Source organism: Phaseolus vulgaris, chromosome 1, assembly GCF_051622355.1.
Source record: "Phaseolus vulgaris cultivar YP4 chromosome 1, ASM5162235v1, whole genome shotgun sequence".
Lineage (NCBI taxonomy): Eukaryota > Viridiplantae > Streptophyta > Magnoliopsida > Fabales > Fabaceae > Phaseolus > Phaseolus vulgaris.
The window spans coordinates 42,802,801-42,827,270 of NC_143498.1; the positions used below are offsets into that span (position 1 = coordinate 42,802,801).

At 39.4% G+C, this 24,470-nt stretch overlaps 2 protein-coding genes and 1 long non-coding RNA gene across 3 annotated transcripts; 1 reads left to right on the forward strand and 2 right to left on the reverse strand.

Annotated features, from left to right (window-relative positions):
- Window positions 1-3,687: 3,687 nt before the first annotated feature.
- Window positions 3,688-4,626, forward strand: LOC137816022 (uncharacterized). Its single transcript, XM_068619124.1, has 2 exons — window positions 3,688-4,102; window positions 4,409-4,626. Exons 1-2 carry the CDS (start codon window positions 3,688-3,690, stop codon window positions 4,624-4,626), a joined length of 633 nt encoding a protein of 210 aa, XP_068475225.1.
- A 7,237-nt stretch (window positions 4,627-11,863) lies between these two features.
- On the reverse strand, window positions 11,864-12,858 carry LOC137814160 (dirigent protein 22). Its single transcript, XM_068616751.2, has one exon. It carries the CDS (start codon window positions 12,578-12,580, stop codon window positions 12,011-12,013), a length of 570 nt encoding a protein of 189 aa, XP_068472852.1. The 5' UTR covers window positions 12,581-12,858; the 3' UTR covers window positions 11,864-12,010.
- An 8,628-nt stretch (window positions 12,859-21,486) lies between these two features.
- LOC137814161 (uncharacterized) lies at window positions 21,487-22,286 on the reverse strand. The gene is made up of 2 exons (XR_011081609.2): window positions 21,834-22,286; window positions 21,487-21,692 (listed from the first exon to the last, which is right to left on the reverse strand). It is a non-coding gene; the product is annotated as an uncharacterized LOC137814161 (long non-coding RNA).
- Window positions 22,287-24,470: the final 2,184 nt, after the last annotated feature.

Sequence of the window (24,470 nt, forward strand, 5' to 3'; positions counted from 1 at the left end):
AACTTGTTCAGGATGACCTTGCAGCTTTAGCTTGCTCGTTGGTCTGGGGATGCTCAATCGAGCTGGTTATTGACTTGATACCGAGGTCCTCGTAGAAAGACTGTAGTCCTCGATCGATGAACTGTCGACCGTTATCAGTTATTATAGTGTGCGACACTCCGAATCGACATACAATACTTCGCCATAAAATGTTTTGCACGTTCTTGGCCAAGATGGATGCGAGTGGTTCGGCCTCGATCCATTTGGTGAAGTAGTCGACTCCAACTAGGAGAAATTTTGCCTGCCCCTTCCCCGGGGTGAAGGGACCAATGATGTGCATTCCCCAAATGGTGAACTGCCATGGGGATGTCATACTATGCAGTGCTTCTGGCTTAAGGTAGTGCAAGGGGCTACCGAAACCAACAAAGCTCGCTCACAAAAAATTGAATCGGAGAGAGCAGCAAAGCAACGTTGCGCACCCAATCAACCCATGCATCCCCCCCATTGTAGACAATGTTGGACGCCATGCCTCCAACCGCCTCCACCTCGTCATCGGCCGTCAACTCCAACAAAGTGGAGAAACCGCCAACGCCTCCATGATACGCATGCGGTGTGATATCTCCAGAAAGTGTCATCGCCTGCTCTGGATGTGAACCGCAAGCAGTAGAGACGCCGCTCTGACCCTCCGCAACGCCTAATTGTGCGCTCGCAACCATTAGCACCGCCGCATGGCTCTGCCATGTCCGCTGGAAGTGAACCATGATCATCAACGTTGGCATGCACCTCTCTTTGTGCGGATAATCCTGAGTGCTCTGCCACGTCAACCCTAAGTCAAATTCCAGTTGTTTGACTCACCCAACTCCATTTGCGCAGGTGGGCCTGAATTGGCCCAATACAAATTAGGTCATCAGACCACTCCTATTTCTGGCTCATAAAAGTCTCATTAATGCCTAGGTGGCCATAAGACTTTCCATCTGATACATCTCCACTACAATAACTACCCTTTTCTTTTGTTCCCAATGCACCATTTAAGCTTTTCCATACTAGCCAAGATATCGCTACTGCTCATGACCAAAGCACCCTAACGCTTCCTCAATTCCCTTCACCTCTTTCCCTTCTCCATAATCAGAGCACTCAAACTCAAGAAATGCATCACCGACATTAAAACCTGAACCAGCCTTAGAGTCACCCTTTCAAGACGCACCCCAAATATTATGGATGCACTGCAGCACAGAATCCGAAAGGACACTTTCTTCTTCTATGGAAATCTGGCACAGAGTATCATTGATCCGAACCCGCTTCACCCAATATTGCTCACCTCCCAATGGTATTCTGACACACAAACGAACGTACTTTAAGACTTCCTTTGCCACACATGCCTCAACAACCTCCACAAAAGTTCCTACATGGTTCCCAATTCTTTCAAAACACTCACTGCTCCAAAGTGCCAGTGGAATACCTCTGCACCTAACCCAAACAATCTTGTCTTTGACCACGAAGCTAACATCCCACGAAACTAAAGAATTAAAAACTCCTTCCAACCGGTAGGCGCCGTACGACCGAATATGCACATTAAACAATATAAATGAAATAAATTACGTGGCTGTATTTGAATGGGTCAAAGACATTTTCACCAGCAATCCCTTAATATCAGGAAGCCACTACCCACGACCCAGAGACCACTATGCAGACCACTATGCATGTCTTCAGCAACTGCCTACTGGACCTACACGAACCAAGGCCCAAGAAGGGGGATAAGAGAAGGATCTCTAGAGGGGGAAAAGGTACGTTTTTAATCTATCTAAAACACTGAGAAAGGAAGAGCACTGACTTGAGCGTCGGAGTACAATCGCAGGTACCCCCGCCGACCGGACGTGCATACGCGCATAGGAGAAAGGACTAGAAGAATTAAGCAACTGCTGGACAACAACAACTAGGTACTGACATGGAACAACATCACTCTGGCCCTGACGTCCACACAGGTACAATTGGCGCCCACCGTGGGGCCCGAATAATCTCTGGCCCCCCACAAGGATTTCGGCAACGATGGTGTCTACAACAGATAACAACAACTCTACGGAAAGTCAAATGGCGGTGTTACAAATTCTCCAAGCCCAAATGCAGGAACTACTAAAGAAAGGGACTGCAGACCAGATACGCTATGAGGAAGAACGGCGCCAACAAGCAGAAGAAATGACTCAACTGAAAGAACAAAACAACAGGTTGCTCCGAAAACTCGAAGACTCTGAGAGGGAAGGACATTCCCACGCTCCAACTCCACCCCCTCATCCATATGGAACAAAGATGACCACCCCGCAAACTCAGACCCAGGTAGTCCGTCACACTTCACCCACACAGCACACTCATCAAAGTGTCAAAAGTGTCGTATTCCGCAGGTCGGCAAATCCAAGAGGTCATCCCTTTACGGACGATATCATCGCAACACCTCTCCCTGACAAATGGAGGGGTTTAACGATGAAACTATACGATGGCTCCATTGATCCAGACGAACACCTGAACATTTTCAGGACGCAAATGACGCTGTACACTGTGGAACACACGGTATGGTGTAAGGTATTTCCCACTTCACTCAAAGAAGGACCTCTCGGATGGTTTACCGAACTCCCACCAAACTCCGTGGACAACTTTGAAATGTTGGAGACAAAATTTATCACTTAATACACCACTAGCAGGCCCCATCGCACGTCCTCCATGTCTCTCCTCCACGTCAGGCAAGAATGGGGAGAATCATTAAGAACCTTCATGGATAGGTTCAGCAGGGTGTGTATGGGGATCAGGAATTTAAACCCTGAGATTGCAATGCATCACCTGATCTCGGCCATACTCCCAGGTCGATTCACCGATAGCTTGATAAAGCGACCGCCGCATAATATGGATGAATTAAGGACCAGAGCCACCAAATTCATGCAGATAGAATAGCACATAGAGTATCACAGGAAGACACTGGTGGAAAATATGGAGAGAAATAGAGACGTCCGCATCCATCCGAAGACGAACGAACGAGGGCCTCGTTTCCAGAACAAAGGCCCCCATTTCCATAGCTATACCCCGCTGACTGTACCTATAGGGAAGGTACTGGACGAAGCCTTAAAAACTGACTTAATCCCGACGTTAAAGCAAGCACAAACACCTCCCAACGCGGATACAGCTAAGCGTTGTCAGTATCACCGTAATTACGGCCATTCAACCGAAGGCTGTCAGGCGTTGAAGGATAAGATAGAAGAACTCGTCCAGGCCGGCCACCTCCACAAGTTTGTGAAAACAGTGGCACCTACACCGCGGTCACCCCAACGTGATGAGGACTTCACTAAGGACAGAGCACGATCTGGGCGACGAGACGACCGAAACGATCGAAATCGCACGAACCGAAGAAGAAGGAGTGAAAGTCCGGTCAGACGGACAAGGCCTCGAAGTGAAAGCCCAGATCGCAGAAGCCGAACTAAACAGAAAGTTTGAGAAGTCATTAACACAATTGTCGGACCTGTGTCGCTCGACGCTCCTCCTCAAGAAATCAATTACATTGCGGGCGGATTCGCAGGAGGAGGATGTTCTAATTCAGCCAGGAAGAGACATTTAAGGGCTATTCAGTCCGTTCATTCGGCATCTGTACATCGCCGACCGCATATCCCACCTATCACCTTCACGGACGCAGACTTCACCGCAATTGATCCCGCTCAGGATGACCCCATGGTCATTACGGTGGAGATAGATAAGTTCGCAATTGCTAAAGTCCTTGTCGACCAAGGAAGCTCGGTCGATATCTTGTACTGTGAAACCTTTAAGAAAATGAATATTTCAGAATCGGAGATACAGCCTTACGACGAACAGATAGTCGGGTTTTCAGGGGAACGAGTAGATACTAGAGGGTATATTGACCTATTCACCACTTTTGGTGATGATTATCTCAGCAAAACCATCAATGTCCGATATTTGTTGGTCAATGCTAATACGTCCTACAATATACTCCTCGGTCGTCCCTCCATAAACAGGTTAAAGGCTATCGTTTCCACTCCTCATTTGGCTATGAAGTTCCCTTCCGTGAATGGAGATATTGCAACGGTGCACGTAGACCAGAAGACAACACGAGAATGCTACGTGGCCAGTCTGAAAGTCGAGCTGACCCGACGATTATATAAGACAACGGCCGATCGCTCCCCAGAGAGAAGAGGTCGGTCGCCAGAGAGGCGCCCCAGAAGAGTGAGCTCCCGAAGGCACTTGGTGGCCCTTGTGGACCTAGATCCTCGATTGGACGGCCCTCGTATGGAAGTAGACGAGGACTTACAACCTATATTCCTCCGGGATTAAGACCGCAAAACTTACATGGGCACTTCCCTCAAGCCGAACGACCGAGATTTGATCAATAGAACATTGATGAAAAACGTTGACCTATTCGCCTGGACTGCTGCAGATATGCCCGGGGTGAAACCCGATGTTATTACTCATCGTCTATCCGTGTACGAAGAAGCTAGGCCGGTCTCCCAGAAGAAAAGGAAGTTGGGGGAGGAACGACGTAAAGCCGCCCGGGAGGAAACCGAAAAGCTTGTACAAGCTGGCTTTATTCAAGAGGCCCATTACACCACGTGGTTAGCCAATGTGGTAATGGTTAAAAAGGCAAATGGAAAGTGACGAATGTGTGTCGACTACACGGACCTTAACAAAGCTTGTCCGAAAGATTCATACCCATTGCCGACTATCGATCGGCTAGTAGACGGAGCGGCCGGCCATCAGATACTCAGCTTTTTAGACGCATATTCCGGATATAATCAAATCCAGATGCACCCGAAAGACAAGGAGAAAACAGCCTTTCGCATAGACTCTAACAATTTTTATTATGAGGTTATGCCGTTCGGCCTGAAAAACGCTGGAGCCACTTACCAGTGCTTGATGGACCATGTCTTCCATGACATGATCGGACAGAATGTCGAAGTATACGTCGATGATATCGTGGTTAAGTCGAACTCCTGTGACCAACACATTTCAGATTTGAAAGAAGTCTTTCAAGCTTTGCGCAAATACCATATGCGTCTAAATCCTGAGAAATGCGCGTTCGGCGTAGAAGGAGGAAAATTCTTAGGATTCATGCTCACTCACCGGGGCATAGAGGCAAATCCTGAAAAGTGTAAAGCCATCGCAGAAATGCGGAGTCCCAGCAGTCTTAAAGAGATCCAACGACTCATCGGTCGTTTTACCTCTCTGTCTCGTTTCGTACCTAAACTTGCCGAACGAATGAGGCCCATCATTAAACTGCTAAAAAAGACAACCAAATTTGAATGGACGTCCGAATGCAAGCAAAACTTCCTCCGACTAAAGGCATTTTTAGCTTCTCCACCGGTCATCCAAAAACCAAACACACGAGAGCCTATCATAGTCTATCTGGCTGTCTCTAGCGAAGCAGTAAGTTCGGTCCTTGTGCAAGAGATACAAGCAGAAGAACGACCGGTGTATTTCGTGGGCCGTGTGCTACATGGCGCGGAAATCAGATACCAAATGGTTGAGAAGGTGGCATTGGCCCTAATCATCACCGCACGACGAATGCGGATGTATTTTCAGAATCATCGCATCATAGTTAGAACCAACTATCCCATTATGAAGATTTTGACTAAACCCGACCTGGCCGGACGTATGATAGGATGGGCGATCGAACTATCAGAATTTCATGTCGAATACCAGCCGAGGGGCGCAATCAAGTCCCAAGCCCTCACAGACTTTGCATCAGAACTCACCCCGCAACCGACCGAGGAAGAGGAACCTACATGGGTGTTGTATGTGGACGGTTCTTCAAACAACCGCTCGTGTGGAGCAGGAGTGGTGTTGGAAGGGCCAGGCGAGATTGTCATTGAACAGGCAATGAAGTTTGAATTCAAGACTTCGAACAACCAGGCAGAATATGAAGCTATCATTGCCGGCCTACATTTGGCTATGGAGTTAGAAATAACCAAATTGATTTGCAAAAGTGACTCTCGGCTGGTCATCGGGCAACTCACAGAAGAGTATGATGTAAGGGAAAATTTACTTCAGCAGTATTACCATTTTGTGAAAAACCTCTTAAATAGGTTCGGGGAAGTATCATTCCAACACGTCCGGAGAGAAAACAACACTCGGGCGGACACTCTCTCACGATTGGCCACTGTCAAGCAAAAGGGAGTCCATCGGTCGGTCATAAATGTGACCCTGAATAAACCAAGTGTCGGTGTGGAGGAATGCCTGACGACCAACACTCAACCTAACTGGATGACCCCCATCAAACAATACCTGACAGAAGGAATATGTGACCCGCACTTGGAGAAAACAATGAAACAGCAGGTTGCCAGGTATATTCTTATTGATCAAGACCTCTACAGGAGAGGTTATTCTCGTCCTCTACTAAAATGTCTGAATCCTGACCAAATTACCTATGTGATGACCGAGTTACATGAAGGAATATGTGGAACTCACTCGGGAGCACGAACCATGGCTGCTAAAGTACTCAGGGCCGGATACTACTGGCCGACCGTACAAGGAGACTGCACAGAATTCGTTCGGAAATGCTTGAAATGTCAGGAATACGAAAATATATCGCATGAAAAACCGGAAAACTTGCATTACATTCTATCTCCCTGGCCGTTCGTGAAATGGGGGATGGACATCATCAGACCCTTTTCACCTGGCAAGGGACAATGCAAATTCCTGTTAGTCGGCATTGACTACTTCACTAAGTGGATCGAGGCCGAACCCTTGACAGCCATCACTGCTCGTAACGTCCAAAATTTTGTATGGAAGAATATCTTCTGCAGGTTCGGCCTACCTCAAGTTATTATAACAGACAACGGCCGACAGTTCACCGACCGAGGGTTAGCAGAGTTTTACGAGAAACTCCATATCAAACACATCACAAGCTCGGTGGAGCATCCGCAAACCAACGGTCAAGCCGAGGCCGCCAACAAAGTCATTCTTAACGAACTTAAAAAGAGACTCGGTCCAGCTAAGGGAAATTGGACTGAAGAACTTTTGGAAGTCCTCTGGGCCTATCGTTGTACACCGCAATCAACAACTCAGGAAACACCTTATAGCCTGACGTATGACACCGAAGCTATGATTCCGGTCGAGATAGGCGAGCCTTCCCTACGTCGACAGACATTAGATCTGGACTTGAACAAAGAAAGTCTACTGGTCGGCCTCGACCTCATTAATGAATTAAGAGACAAGTGCAGGATACGAGAAGAGGCATGCAAGCTACGTGCGGCACGACGATATAACTCAAAGGTGAAGCCACGAAATTTTCAGAAAGGAGATTTAGTTTGACGCATGCACAGTGATGCCTGGAAGGAAGGAGGGAAGTTTGCAAGTAACTGGGAAGGACCATTCCGCATCGCCGACACAGCAGTCGGAGGAGCATATCACTTAGAACATTTATCAGGAAAATCTGTACCGAGAACATGGAATGCCACGCATCTCAAATTCTATTACAGTTGATAAATGAAAATCAGTGTACTTTTTCCTCGCTCGGTCGTTTTATCCCTAAGGAGGGTTTTCGACCGAGAAGGTTTTAACGAGGCACTTTAAAAACTAAACATCTTTGTCTCTACTTAACATCTTTTTAAACCGTTCGTTCGGTCAGAATCATATTTACAACCTAAACGATGTTCACCTATCGTTGGTCAGAGATTAATAATCTTAAGTTATCAATAAACCGTTCGTTCGGTCAGAATCATATTTACAACCTAAACGTTGTTCACCTATCATTGGTCAGAAATTAATAATCTTAAGTTATTAATTAACCGTTCGTTCAGTCAGAATCGTTTTGATAACCTACACGTTGTTCACCTATCGTTGATCAGAAATTAATAATCTTACGTTATTAATTAACCGATCGTTCGGTCAGAGTCACATTGACAACCTAAACGTTGTTCACCTATCGTATTAATAATCTTACGTCGGTTAGAATCAATGATGTTAATAAACCATTCGTTCGGTCAGTTGGTAGCCAGATGTCGAGAAAATTGAACGCTCGGTCAGAATGATTTTCATAAACGACGATCTATGACTCAACCGTAGAACTTTATTCGTTTGGAAGCAGATATAAACAAGCATGCATATAAAATCAAACGCGAACGCATACATACATATGGTCGAGAGTATACAGACAACTGTTCAAGCGTAAGTTCAAGTACTAAAACATAAAAAGACAAATTGTTTTTAACCCACAGCCCGGGTCCAGACATGTTCCGAATTAGATAATGTCGATGGTCTCGTCCGGTTGTGCAATGTCAGTCGGAGGTTCCTCCATGACCTGACCGGTGTCATCAGCATCTTCCCCAAGCGGCACAAGGCGACCGTTCACAACATCCTTGCCAAGATCGTATCGTGAGTCATCGGCCGATATACCATGAAAAAAGGCCGCCTGGCGAAGACCTTGATTGAAGCTTTCTTCGTTAATGCGCAGCATGAAACCTTGATACTTCTCGATTTCAACATTGAGAGACTCCTTCTCAGTCGTTAGATCAGCTTTCTCTTGAACAAGCTCATCCCGTTCGGCCGTCAGCTTAGTAACCATGGCCTTCAACGTTTCTTGTTCTTCTTTAATCATCTGCGCCTCCCTCTCTTTCTCCTTCTGACAGGCATCAACATCCTGCAACGCCTTTTTTAAAGCCTGGGATGATTCGTTTAGTTTGGTCCTCAATCTCGGAATCACGACCGACTCAGCTCTCTTCAGCTCATCCCCAATGGCTCGTCTCACCACAGCCGCCCGACACTGGAGTTCCACCATCTCTTCGATCAGGTGTAATGTAGGTACAACAGCCAGTATACCTTCATCCTCGGGTAGAAGATCAAACTGCATGGTCGGAGCAACCCTAAGGCCTAGTCCGAGCATGCTAACCGGCTTGCCACCAGATGAGGTACCCACCTCCAATTTTTGAACCTTGGACGAACGTCCTCTCTTCTTGTTCGCAGGTGGCGCAACAGCAGTCTCGGGCGGCACCACCTCTATAGCAGCTGGCTTCGGTACAATACCAGTGGCAGGAGAAATCTTACGATCCTCGGCCTGCTTCTTCAGATTCTTCATGAGCTTGCTCAGACTCGGATCCATCCTTAAAATAATGCCTACATAAAACAAACCATTAAAACGCAACCCCACAGCAAAGCGACCGACAGCAATTAAATACACATACCAGTTAAATTTGCCCACTTTTTGGACGACCCATACAAGGCTATCAGCTCTCGGGTGGGCAGCCTACAAGGTAACCGGTCGATAACTAATATAATCTCCTTATCAAAAGGTGTTAATGAATGCAACAATTGGTTATCGAGCTGGAAAGGTTTCTCGGTCCAATGGAAAGGAAACTTAGTTGTCCCATCAACATTATAAAAGAGATCACGGCCATCAGGCTCCACAAAAATCTTGAAGTAATTATCTTTAAAAAATTTATACGACGTGGTGTATGGAGCAAACCGAACATTACCCGACTGACTGATCAACGACAACCAACTCACAGGGGTGCCCGGATACGTATTATAATAATACAAAAACGACTGCGGGGTAGGATTAAGCCTAAAGACTCGACATATAATTCGAAAAGCTTGGAGAATCGCCCACGAGTTGGGATGCAACTGTGTAGGCGCAACATTGAGAGTCCGAAGGACTCCCATGGTAAAGTCATCAAAAGGAAAGGTCACGTGTAAACTAGAAAAGAAGGTACTATATACAAAAAAGAAATCATGCGGCGCGTTCTCCCGACAGTGACAGACACGGTCGGTCACACCGCAAACGTCTGCAGTTAACGCTTCACTCGGACAATCAGACTCTACAAAACCAGGGTTGGCAGAAAAGAACTTATCTAAGTCATCAGCCGTTTTAATTTTCGTGGAAATATTAAGGATAGACGGATCGACCCAATCGTAACTCGGGCCTTCCGAAGACTCACTCGCGCCACCAGAAGCGGTGCGAGTCAAAGACGAATCTACGCTATTAGAAGACTCTACAGAGGACGGCATTACTAACCTAGGCAGACGACGCTGGGCAGCAAAACTCAACGACAGACTCGGCGCTCGGAACAGATAGCACAAGGTTCAGAGAGTAGATGTAAGCCCTTCATTTTTCAAGCGAAAAACTATTTATAGGCACGAAATTTCCCCAGCAAACGCCCAACACCGTTGGATTGTCCTTAATCCAACGGTTGAACTCACTCGACATTCGAAACGACACCAAATCGCAACCGTTGAGACCATCAGATGTGACAATACGCGCCCAAACGGCGGCTCTGCCAAACGTCACATCTTTGCAACGCATTTAAGAAAAACCAGCTATTAAGCACTATCTCGAAATCCCCATCCATTTTGCACGACTCTTCGGCCAATGATACCCTCGAGCCTGGGGGCAAGTGTACCGGTAGGCGCCGTACGACCGAATATGCACATTAAACAATATAAATGAAATAAATTACGTGGCTGTATTTGAATGGGTCAAAGACATTTTCACCAGCAATCCCTTAATATCAGGAAGCCACTACCCACGACCCAGAGACCACTATGCAGACCACTATGCATGTCTTCAGCAACTGCCTACTGGACCTACACGAACCAAGGCCCAAGAAGGGGGATAAGAGAAGGATCTCTAGAGGGGGAAAAGGTACGTTTGTAATCTATCTAAAACACTGAGAAAGGAAGAGCACTGACTTGAGCGTCGGAGTACAATCGCAGGTACCCCCGCCGACCGGACGTGCATACGCGCATAGGAGAAAGGACTAGAAGAATTAAGCAACTGCTGGACAACAACAACTAGGTACTGACGTGGAACAACATCACTCTGGCCCTGACGTCCACACAGGTACAGAATACCTCTGCACCTAACCCAAACAATCTTGTCTTTCACCACGAAGCTAAAGAATTAAAAACTCCTTCCAACCGGTCCTTGTTTTTCGCAATTGACTTCTGAATGACACTCTCTTCTTCACAAGATAAGAGCACGTACTTTTCTCCTAAATATCTTAATCTTACAAAATTAAAACCTCCCAAAATCTTCCAACAAAACAGTCCTTTAGCCACCTAGTAAAATCCACCTTGACCCTAACATAAACTGTTTTGTCTTCTGAAGTCTGTTGAAAAGAATCTGCTCATTCGTTCTTAACAACCTGTGCGAAAGAACAACTAATAGGTTTTCAAATCTTCATGGGCTCTTGCCTCTGAACAGAATTTCCAACCACCTTAGGAACCACTCTTTTGTTGTACTTGGGTCTATTCACCTGCAATTTCCAAGTGTAAATCCAAATTGAATCCAACTTTCTCTCCAAAACATTGGCATCCACCACCCCTTGAAACCTAACGAACCCAAAACATTGCTTTCTTGTGTCAACCCTACCAAGAATAAAAACATCTTCGACTCTTCCCCACCTCTAAAAGATTCTCCATAAATCTCTTTCCTTAAACTTATTTGGAAAGTTTGTGAAGAAAAAAGTTTCAACAGACATATCTCAGCGGGCCTAAGCTTAAATCAACTCCACATTACTTCAATGTAAAATTAACAATACTAACTAGTGTTAAATAAAGTTGTATTAAGTGAACATGACTTCTATAGTCTTCTTCGCTGAATCAAAATTATGTTGTGCCTTAATGATTTTTTATGAAAATTTTTGCACTGAATTGAAATTGAGTTTGAGAATAGCGACTTCTTAAATATTAAAATTGTGTTCCATTTACATAATTTTTTTCAAATATACTTATTCCGGAAAATTTGGTGCAAAATTGCTCTAAACAAAAAAAAGAAAAAACTACTTCGTAAAGGAACAAAAGTCTAAATTTATTTTCCGTTCATTGGATGGTAATGGTAATGTGATTGGGCAAAGTCATTATGGTTTCTCAAGTCACGATAGTTTTTTAAGTCAACATCTTCAACTAAGGCAATACATGGTTAAACCAGGCGAAGCATAAATTCAACTTGTAATTCTAAAAGCATCCGACAATAAAGCAAAGAAGTGAAACAAAAGACAAGAATGAGTGAATAAAAACGATGCTTTGCTGCTAAAGGATACAATGGTTAATAATGGAACACGTAGACGTTGTACTCCACAATAGCATCTCCAGTCTTAAAATCCAACGTGTGAGTCTTGGCCTGAGCATACCCACGTGCGAACCGAAAAAGCCCGCTTCCTCCTACGATTGGCATTTCCCTCACGGTGGAGAACACCGTATTCCGCCCCAACAAGCTCAGTGTGCTGCCATTGTATTTCCCTTCGCAGAACACGAAGTTCATGATCATCAACAGGCCAATTTCTTCTTGGGCGGCAGATCCGTAAATTCCCTGGGCCTTTCCGACGAGTTTGGATCCTTGTTCGGGGCCCGCGGTCAATGGGTCGTCGGCCATTGACATGAATCCGAATAACGTGGAGGAAGTGTTTTGGGGTTGGACCACTCTGACGGCGGTGGGGTTTGGGCCGCTGAGAATGTCGTGGAAGAAGAAGTGAAGGTGGCTGAGCTTCTCTTTCTTGAGTCCCAAAGACGTTGGAGACATGGTTCGGTAGAAAGTTGGGGATTTTGCGGTGGTGAATGAAAAGAGAAGGGTGAGAATAATGGTGAAAATGGATGTACGGTTTTTGGAGTTGGCCATAGGGACAGAGTCGGTGAGTAGCAATTAGGGAAAACTAAAAATTTTGATACTGAGAAGAGAAAAGAGAGTATTGTTGGAGTGCCTCAATAATGAATGTAGTATTAATAGTGAATGGAAGCATCAATAATGGATGTAGTATTAATAGTGAATGGAAGCATTGTCGTAGTGATTGACCTGCTAAAAAGAAAGAATTAGGTTAACAACTTCGTGAACTTGGCACGGTTTTAAATGTTGATAAACAGTTTCTCCAAAACATAGTGTATTTTCCACAAAACTAAGAAAAATGTCAATATAATTCTGTCAAAAACTTAATAAACCTAAGACCTAAATACACTTGACCTGGGCTGACGATAATTCATAGTCATTTTCATCGCTTTTCACGCATGCAATCTCCAAAGGACTTAGTGGTTTGTCAGCAACCAGGATGGCACCAAGCAACTACACATCTGATTCGTTTGGTAGCTTTAGCGTCAATCTTACTCTCAAGTATCAACTCATACTTTTTACAAATGTGTCACTGAGTATATTTTTATTTTTTAATATTTATTAATGCGGACTATTTTTGTTTTTTAATATTTATTTATAGGATATTAAATAATGTGGTGTGATGACGTGACATAAGTAAATGAAATGCCGATTATGAAATAAATGACAGGATAATGTTTAGTGCTAAAAAAATATAGAATAGAATAAAATAAGAAAAAAATTTAGTATAAGAGGAAGAATGTATGATTGATGGAGAAACAATTTAGCTAGAAATATATGTATTTCTAATCAAACTTAATATTGTAGTTAGTGTTATTTCTTTTTTGCTAAAACAATTAGTTTATTCTTTTCGAAATATATCATTCTTAATTTTCGTATTTCATGAAATTAAACTAGACGCTAGTATTTAAGATAAAGAAATAAATTATTAAATAAGAAAAAGTTATTTGACCACATGAAAAGGAAAGACAAGAAATGAATAGTTCTTAAAGATGACAGGAGTTTAAATACTCTATCGGTTCGGTGATCTATCTCTACACTACTACGGTTTAAAATCAATTCAGGCATTTTGATTTACAAGTATTCATTGTAATCCTATTATATAGGAAAAACAAAAATCAAATGAATAATAAAAATGATACAAATATGTAATATAAAAATTAAAAAATTCTGTAACTGTAGGCATGATAACACATATTTCACTAAAAAATATTATGAAATAAAAACTAACAAAATAATTAATTACCATAACCATTTAAGAAACTAACAAAATTTTGGTTTTTAAATTAGTTTATATTATTGTTAAATGGTTTGTCTAATTAGCCACCAAAATTTTTGCTACTAAATTTAGAATATAAATAATTGGTAGCAAAAACTTGGTTGCTAATTAGACATCAATTTAGAAATCATTTAACAATAATAGAAACTAATTTAGAAACAAAAAATTTTTTAGTCTCTAAAATAATTTCTAATTTAGTCATTATAGCAATTAATTATTTTTTATATCTAAAAATTGATTTTTATTTAATGATTTTCTTGTAGTGTTGGTAGAAATTTGTCATGTCTTCTCTTGTTAATTTTTTTTAATCAAATAAATATTGGAGTGTAAAAATTGGTATTTTTTTAACTAATACAACCACTTTTCACGCATCATGTAATTCCAATAAGAAAAAATATATTTTGACAAATTTTTTGGATTATATAAATTTTTTATGTGACAGTTTAAAAATATAATAAAAAATAAATTTATAATTAAATAATGTAAAATATTAAAATAATAATATTAAAATTATAGGATGAGTATAGAAAAAAAAAGTGAGTTATCAAATTTTTTTTAATAAAAAGTAGTGGAGTGTGAGAGGCATAGCAATAAAATTGAATGTTACACAAGTGAGATTTTTCTTAAAAAAAAAATCTTTGACATTCTCAACACTGACTTCCATTTGACAACCCAAAAAATAAGATTTAAAATTAAAATTAAAATATAAATTTATTGAATTTTTGAAGTATGTATTTTACCGGGAAGGGTGTCAACTTTTTCTTTTCAAAGTTATGTTACGTTTGAATTTTTGATATTCTATATTCGTGTATCAACTTAATTGATCCTCTATATTAATATCATAATTATTAAAAAAAATAAAACAATTAGATATTAATTTTTTTTTTAATAATACTTTATTATTTATTTTCTTTAAATATAAATAAGAACGATAAACAGATAAATCACTTTTTTATTTTTAAATGTTAAAATTTTATTTAATATTTATTTATGAAGTAAAAGAATTAAAAAAATGATACATAATACTTAGAATATAACATTTATGTGACCTATTTTTTTTTAATTATTTCAGTTGAAATTTTTTATATTATATACGTCACTAGAAAAATTATTAAATATAAATTAATTTTTAAAAAATAATTAATTATTATATTGACTAAATTAGATAATAATTTATAGAATAAAAAAATTATTAATATTTAAATTAGTTTTTATTATTGATAAATATTTTATAAATTTTATTTAATTAATTATTAATCATTTAAATTCTAAAATTAGTAGTTAAAAATTTAGTAATTAATTAAATATTAATTTAAAAATTATTTATTAATAATAAAAATTAATTTAAATACTAATAATTTAAAATAAAATTAAAATAATATATAATATAATTAATGTAATAATTAATTATTTTTTATTTATAAAATTATTTTTTATTTAATAATTTTCTAACAATGTAATATCGTTAACTTTTTAGTAAGTAATTTAATTGTTTAACATCCCACTCTCCAGGAATGAGATCATTTATAGTTTTTTTTTTTTTTGTGTTAATGGATGAAAGTGCATCTATACATATATATATTATATAATAAAATATAAATAATTTTAAAAAACAACATTTTACTGATGTTAGATAATATTATTGTCTTCATGCGCTACAAGTATGCACAATTAGCTGCTATAGTATAGTTTCAGTCAATATATAATAGGCATACAAAAGTGCATAAAAAAAATATTTAGAGTCCTTTTCACGCACTCAAAGTCATCACTCAAGTTTTTCAGATAAAATTAAAAAAGTAATAAGAGTTGAGGTTTTGAAACACGAATTGGACATAAATTTATATTTGATAGTTACGTATTATCATGTTAAATAATTATATGCCAAGTTTATTGGATAAGCCAATGCTTATTGAATGGATTTAATAAAAACTAAATTTAAACGAATTTTATTTTTTTTATAAAAGTTATAAGAAAGTGATCACTTGTCCCATTCAAATTAAATAAGTACTCGTCGACTTAGTTCAAATAAAATATTTTTATTTATTATTGAAGATATAGACACTAAGGGGGGCAGATTTAATAAAAAAAAACTTAAAAGATCAAAGTAGTATGGTTTGTGAACTTTGGGATCTAGCAAAACTGTTGTCTTGGTAAGCAAATTGACATTATATTGAATAGTAATAAAATAATATATAAAAGAAAAATTATCTCCTTCTATCTCTAATATATTTAATATAAAATTATTAAATAACAAGTATAATGTCAAGTTTTATATGAAAATAAAATACATATCAAAATTTAAAATAGACTATGTATGTGATAATTACATAATGAATTTACTTATAATTTAAGAAGTTATGAATGAAAACATGTTAATTTATAACATTACATACGAATATTCATGTAATTAAGGAATATAATTTATGATAAAAAAAAATTATTTTATTCTGTCAAAAAAAGTCTTATTCTCAATATGTATTCTGTTTACAATTTATTTTTAATCTAATATATAATTTAATTTGAAATTTCTTGATGGACATATTTTATAAAATCAATGTATATATATGATCATATTTTTTTTATTGATAGTGTTTTTTCTTCTTTTATTTTCATTTCTCTCCTAATAAAACATATATAGATATATAGTGTTGTTGTGAGAAATATGAAAAATTGGGGGGAAGAAATTACAGAGATCTAGGTGAAGGGTGATGGATTTTAGCATGTTAAAATATAGATTAAAGGTGAATGTAGAGAGTTGGGGACTACAATCCTAATGAATCCCTCTTTGTTTTAATAGATGATGAAATGAAGAGTAAGAAAATTTAAAGCTCAAACAAGAAGGTGCTTCAAATGGTCCTAATGGTTTAAAACCTGACATCAAGAGGAATAATAATAATAATAATGTTTAGGAAGTGAGTTAATCAAAAGAACCAATAATACAATAAAAACATATGCAACTTTTAAAATTATATATATTTTAATATTATATTTATGTTTATATATATATATATACACGCATATTTATATGTAAACTATACTATTTTAAGGATTGAATACACATGGAGAAATTCATGTATTTTATAATTTTTTTAACATTAAGTTAATTGTACAACGAAAAGATTAATTTTTTTATAATTTTATTGTTATTTCTTTTATAACACAATGTTTATAATTATTGGTATCACGGTCAAATAAATTTTCCTTGGTAAACTTACTATAAGAGTATAAATACTATCATATATATATATATATATATGAAGTTATCAGACAAATAATTATGTTTGAGGAATAATTTTTTAATATTTTTTCTTAATTTGATCGAATTTATTTTAAAAAACTTATTTTGATCTTTGACAAAATTCATTTTAAATAAAGAAATTAAATAATTGTTGAATATATTTGTTTTCACTCGATTTATTAAGTTTTTTTTTATACATATTTTATAAAATTACTATGTATATTTTAATTAAAAGCGAAAAATATGACAAAAATATAAGAAGGAATGATGGAAGTGTGTATTAATTTTTTTTGTAATGGATGTAGCATGTTATAAGGGGAGAAGCGCTTCTTTTTATCTCATTCAAAGCTTAGTAAATTCTGTGTGTAGGCTGGTGACAAACTTTTCTAAAAATTCTGCTGCATATATGTTTATGGGAGTCATTTTGTATGTTTTTTTTTTTACCTACTATTCACTTAAAGCTGTCAATTTTTTTTTAAAAAAACACAAGGATTGAATGAGTGTGAATACATTGCTTCATGTGGGACCCGCGACCTGGTTTAAATTGATGAGTTTTGCATTTAAGTGGTGGGCCCCACAATTTTGGCTCATGAAATTTGGCATGCCGAGCATTCAAGAAAGAGAACTGCTCGGCCCACGTTTTTTTATAATATCTTTACTACCTTCCTCTTTGCAACCCTCTTTTAATATCGCACTACCCTTACCATACAAGTCTCGGCACATTCTACTGCCCCAGAAATCTCACTGTTTGCACCTAATTTTTAATGCAGCACCACCCCTGGGTCCAATTTCACTGTTTGCACAGCACTTTTAATACCGCACACCCTCATCAAACAACCCTGAGACCATTCCGCTGGCATTTTCGCTATTTACCACACCCTTTTTTTGTATTAATACACCCACCAACTCTTATTTTCAAAAAATATAAAATCCGAAAATATATAAAAAAAATATCAACAATCAAACAAAATCTTTTTTCAAAGCTCAGTTCCAATTTACAGAAGTGCGTAATCCCAGTTCGCGACACAAACCTTTTTCAAATAGTTAAATTCTAGAACTACATAAATCTTAATTTTTAAAATATGTAAGATGAACATTTATCTTTGTCGGGCCTCAAGTATAAAAAGTTTAAAAATATTTTTACATTTTAAAACATGTTTTCTATTTCTGTTTTTGGGAAAAAAATAAACATTTAGAAAAAATCACACTCGTTTCACATATTTAATTAAAGGTACCATCTTCAGATGGGTGTGGTAGTAGGGGTGTTAATATCTTTCCTACACATAACCGACTCCTGAACTCCAAATTTGGTTCACATACCATCTTTATGATTTTTTCATAGTTTTTCACAATAAACTATGGTGTCGACTTCATTATCTATTATCATCAACTTTTTTATTTATTTTTGGTTTGTTGTCTGCCTTTCACGATCCCGGTTGTGAAAAATGGTTCATCCTTGTCCGATCCCAAATATAAAATATTCAAAAATATTTTTATATTTTAAAACATGTTGATACTAGGCCCACATCTTCTAGACCCATCAGGAAAATAACAAAGCCCACAAAGTTCAAAGATTATATCTAGAAGCATTAGTTGTCAGATCTAAGGGAATATCTTATAGTTATATCTTTCTGTTAGCAAAGGGAACAACTGTCGTATAGGGATTGACATACAATAATGTATGTGGTCTATATAAGACAAATTCTATGTACAGAGGGGGAGAGTGATTTTTAATTTCATCTATATAGACTTTTTCCTTCTTTTTCTCAGTCTTTGTGCCCTTATCCTAGAATACCGTAACAACTTGGTGCTTCATTGACCTACCTCCGTGCCTCCCAAAACCACCAAAGATATGGAAGAAGCACTCCAAACTATCATAGAAAAATTAGCTAATTTGCATACCCAGTTTCATACCACCCAAGAAACCATGGAAGCCCGTCAAATGGCATTAGAATCTAAACACGACACCCTAACCAATACCCTCACCAACATTTTCACTACCCTATCCATTCCACACCACAACACTACCCCTGTTATAGATCCAAATACTTTCATCGGACATTTCTCCATAGATGCTACAACTGCTCCTCCACCACCTCTATCAAATACTTCTCAACCTAACGTTCATCCCACCACTACCAACACCATTCCTTCCACCATCACTCCTTCACCTATACGCCCCCCTAAAATTCAGCATTTTTTTATGGTACGGATCCGTTAGATTGGTTATTTCAAGCCGATCAATTTTTCCAGTTTTATACCATTCCCTGGGAATCCCGTTTAAACATGGTTGCTTTCTATATGCGGGGTGATGCCCTTAGTTGGTTCAAATGGATGTATCAAAATCACCAACTCACTGATTGGATCTTTTTTAGTAGGGCTTTGGAGTTGCGTTTTGGGTCCTCCACTTATGCCAACCACCAGGCCGAGTTATTTAAACTCTGACAAAATGGCATTGTAGCTAAATATCAAAAGGTTTTTGAAAAAATTTGCAATCGAGTTTTGGGCCTTACACCTGAAATGATTCTAAATTGTTTCATCTCTGGCCTTATCCCTGACATACGGAGGGAAATGGCTGTTCTCCAACCCAGTTCAATCACACAAGCCATGGGCCTCGCAAATTTGTTGGAATCTAAGTTCCAGGACTCCAAACGTGTTATACACCAAGTACCTTTTTTACCCCAACCTTCACCACATTTATTACCCCCACCATGTCCCTCTTTTCCACCCCAGCCACCCTCCACTACACCCCCTCAACTACCCATAAAAAAACTCACCTCCGCCCAACTTCAAGAGCGCAGAGCTGCTAGCCTCTGCTACAATTGTGATGCAAAAAAATTTCCAGGTCACAAATGCAATTCTAATCGTTTTCTATTATTGCTGAGTGAAGACCTCACCACAGAACACCCTACTAATACTTCCACACACATTTTTTCCAACCCACAATCCCCCACTTTTTCCAACCCTAAACCATACTTTTCCAACCCATAAACCGATGATACCACTCATATTAACCTATCATTCCAAGCCCTCTCTAGAACCCCTTCATCCAATACTTTTAAACTTGAAGATCTCCTTGGTCACCTTTCTATCACTATCCTTATAGACACCGGTAGCTCCCATAACATACTACAACCCCGTCTAGCAAACCACCTCCAATTGGTTACCATTCCTATAACACCCTTTTCAATCATGGTGGGAAACAGAGAACGAATACATTGTTCGTCTCTTTGTCCTAATATTTCAGTTTTCATGCAACACCATAATTTTTCCATTCCCTTCTACCTTATCCCAATTGAAGGCGCTGATATGGTTCTTGGAATGACTGACTACGTTCCTTGGGTCCTTTACAAGTTGATTTTTCAATACCTCATCTTTCCTTTAATCATAAGGGTTTTCCAATTACCCTCCATGGAACCACCAAACTTCTCCACACCCATGCTTCACCCAACCATATTTGCCAACTCTTACATAACAACGCGGTAGCCTCTATACATCTTCTTACCTTTCAACCACATCACCCCACTATCCATTGCCCCAACCCTTCTCCCCATCCAGACATTACCCAACTGTTACAAAAATACACTACAATTTTTTCACGTCCTCATGGCCTACCCCCTCACCGACCCCACAACCATCACATTCCCCTCCTTCCCCAATCCTCCCCAGTCAATATCAAACCCTACCGCTATCCACACGCCCATAAACACACTATGACATCCCTCATTCAATAAATGCTAACTGAAGGCATCATACGTCCCAACACCAGTCCCTTCTCATCCCCAGTCATATTGATAAAAAAAAAATGGCACTTGGCGTTTTTGCGTAGACTACAGAGCCCTAAATGTTATCACAATGAATGATCGTTTTCCTATTCCCACAATTGATGAGTTATTGGATGAATTAACTGTGGCTAAGGTGTTCACCAAACTAAATCTCCGCTCAGGGTATTATCAAATAAGAGTAGACCCCAAGGATTGCCACAAAACAACATTTAGAACTTTTGATGGGCACTACGAGTTTCTCGTTATGCCTTTTGGCCTTTCTAATGCACCCTCTACCTTCCAAGTAGCCATGAATGACCTCCTAAGACCACATCTATGCCATTTTGTCCTAGTGTTTTTTTATTTCATCCTCATTTATAGCCAGTCTATGCCAGAACACATCCAACACCTGACTCTAGTTCTACAAAAAAGTCTAAATGTTTTTTTTCCACTACCCAAGTTTCTTATCTGGGCCATCTCATTCAAGAAGGCACCGTCACCCAGACGCAGAAAAAATACAGGCCATCCTCCTTTGGCCCAAACCCACATCCCTTACCACTCTCTGCGCTTTTTTGGGAATTACGGGATTTTATAGAAAATTCATTCGCGGTTATGCCACTCTCGCCTCTCCACTCACGAATTTACTAAGATTGACAAATTTTACATGGACTACAGCGGCTCAAGAAGCCTTTGTACAATTGAAAAAAAATTTAACTACGACACCAGTAGTTAAAATCTTCCAAATTTTTCTCTGCCCTTTGTCGTTGAAACAGATGCGTCGAATGTTGCCATTGGTGCAGTCCTATCTTAAGAAGGTCATCCTCTTACGTTTTTCAGCAAAAAACTCTGTCAAAAAATGCAAAACAACTCAGTGTATGTTCGAGAAATGCTAGCCATTACAAAGGCAGTGAAAAAATGACGTCACTATCTTATTGGAACACATTTCAAAATCATAATAAATCAGCAAAGTCTGAAGGCATTACTTACCAATGCTTGCCACATGCCTGAGCAACAAAAATGGGCCACCAAGCTCTTAGGGTACAACTTCGAAATCATATACCGTCCAGGACGCCACAACCAAGCTGCTGATTTTTTATCCAGTCCACCATCATCCTTCTTTTTAGCAGAGTCTTCACCGATTCCCAACATCCTCACAGAATTATACCATTATTATGCATTAGAAGAAGGGACAAAAGAAGTGCAAAATTTAATGTGATCACCTACCTCTGCATACAATCTTCAACGAGGTCTCCTTTACCATCATCAACGCCTTTATTTGCCTGCTAGGGGTGCCCTTCGTTCTACAATGTTGCACGAATTTCACGCCACTCCATCCGCATGTCACTCGGGTCTCAAAGCGACCATGGCACGACTAGCCACCTCATTCTACTGGCCCGGAATGTACCGTGATACAAAAACATACATCAAGCAGTGTCTTCCCTACCAACAAAACAAACCCAACAATAAAAAACCTTTAAGATTCTTCCAACCAATACCTATACAAGCCAAGCTTTGGGAAGAATTAACCACAAATTTTATCACCCACTCACCTTAATCTTTTGGCCACACTGTCATATGGGTAGTCTTTGATAGACTATCTAAGTCTGCCCACTTCATTGCCTACCCACCTCCTTCATTGCCACCCAGTTAGCTCACCGTTTTTCTATTGAAATATACAGGTTGCATGAAGTTCCAAAGTCTATCATTTCTGATCGGGATCCTCTATTCCCCAGCCATTTTTGTAAAGAAATGTTTCACCTACAAGACACCAAATTAAAATTTAGCACAGCTTATCATCCACAAATGGATGGTCAAACAAAAGTTATCAATAGGAGTTTAGAAATATACCTGAGATGTTTTACCAATGACAATCCACGAACTTAGTACAAATTTTTACATCTAACGGAGTTCTGGTACAACTCATCACATCACTCTGCCATCAACATGACTCCTTTCCAGGCGCTATACGGACGACCTCCACCAACAATCCCCGACTACGTTCCAGGAACGACCACAGAGCCCACCCTTGACACCACGCTCCAAGAACATACACAAATGTTCCATCAGTTGAAAGCCACCCTCGCGAAAACGCAACAATGCATGGCACTAATAGCAAATAAGAGTCGACGCCATCACACCTTCGACGTCGGCAATTAGGTTCTCCTCCATCTCCAAGCTTATCGTCAAACGTCTCTTTTGGAAAGAGGTGAAAACAAGCTTTCTCGGAAATTCTACAGTCCTTGCCCCATCAGACGCCGCATCGGTGAAGTTGCCTATGAACTTTTCCTTCCACCCTCTTCCAAAATCCACCCCGTCTTCAACATCTCCTTGCTTAAACCATATCACGGACCCAAACCACCTCCTTCCTTTCATATGCCTCAAGAGGATGCTGCCCCCTCGACCATCTCCCACACAATCCCCACACTCTTTCCTACTTCAAAAAACATTGCTTCTAACTCTACACTTTCAAACAAACTTGTAATATCAAACCCCACTCAAACCACTTCAGTTCCCACCACGTGTCCACCATCAACGACTCGTGTTGAACAGCACAGTCCAGCCATTAACATTAAATCACGTGGATCCGCATCATCATTACTACCACCCACTATCTCTAAATTTTCACCTACCCCAGCCGTGCCTAATTTATCAGCTACGCACGCACATTCATTATTACCCTTAGCAAACCCAAAATTCTCACCTACTTCATTAATTACGCCAGCTACCGACCATTTTTCACCTACTACATTAATCACACCAGCGGGCCCCACCTCCTGACCTACCCCTACTCTCCAGAACCTTCCTTTTACAAATCATCCTAAAGAGCCCAAAGACTACAATTCCACTTCCAGCCCAATAAATGCCCCACACTCAATTCCCACGGCCCAATTCTCCTACCCTGAAGCCCACAATTCAATTCCTTTTGTTTCACTTGCTTTTGCCCCAATTTACCCAATACCTACCAACCTTGAGGACAAGGTTGTTTCATAGGAGGAGGCAATTGATACTAAGCCCACATCTTCTAGGCCCATCAGGAAAATAACAAAGCCCACATCTTCTAGGCCCATCAAGAAAATAACAAAGCCCACAAAGTTCAAAGATTACATCTAGAAGCATTAGCTGTCATATCTAAGGGAATATCTTATAGTTATATCTTTCTGTTAGCAAAGGGAACAACTGTCCTATAGGGATTGGCTTACAATAATGTATGTGGTCTATATAAGACAAATTCTATGTAACAAAGGGGGAGAGTGATTTTTAATTTCATCTATATAGACTTTTTCCTTCTTTTTCTCAGTCTTTGTGCCCTTATCCTAGAACACCCTAACAGATGTCTTCTATTTCTATTTTCGGGGAAAATAAACATTTAGAAAAAACCACACTCGTTTCACATATTTCCGTAGTTTTCTACAAACTATGGTTGTTGACTCCATTCTCTATTATTATCAAGTACTTTCATTTTTAGTTAATCATCCGGTCGCTGCATCTTAACTACGACAACATCAATAAATTCAACCACTGGGTATTGTGTGCTTCAGAGCTTGGAGCTTCATCACAATTTTGTCCTTAAAAGGCATCTCAGAAGGTTAATGGATATAGGTGTATTTATATTGCCTTTGGCCT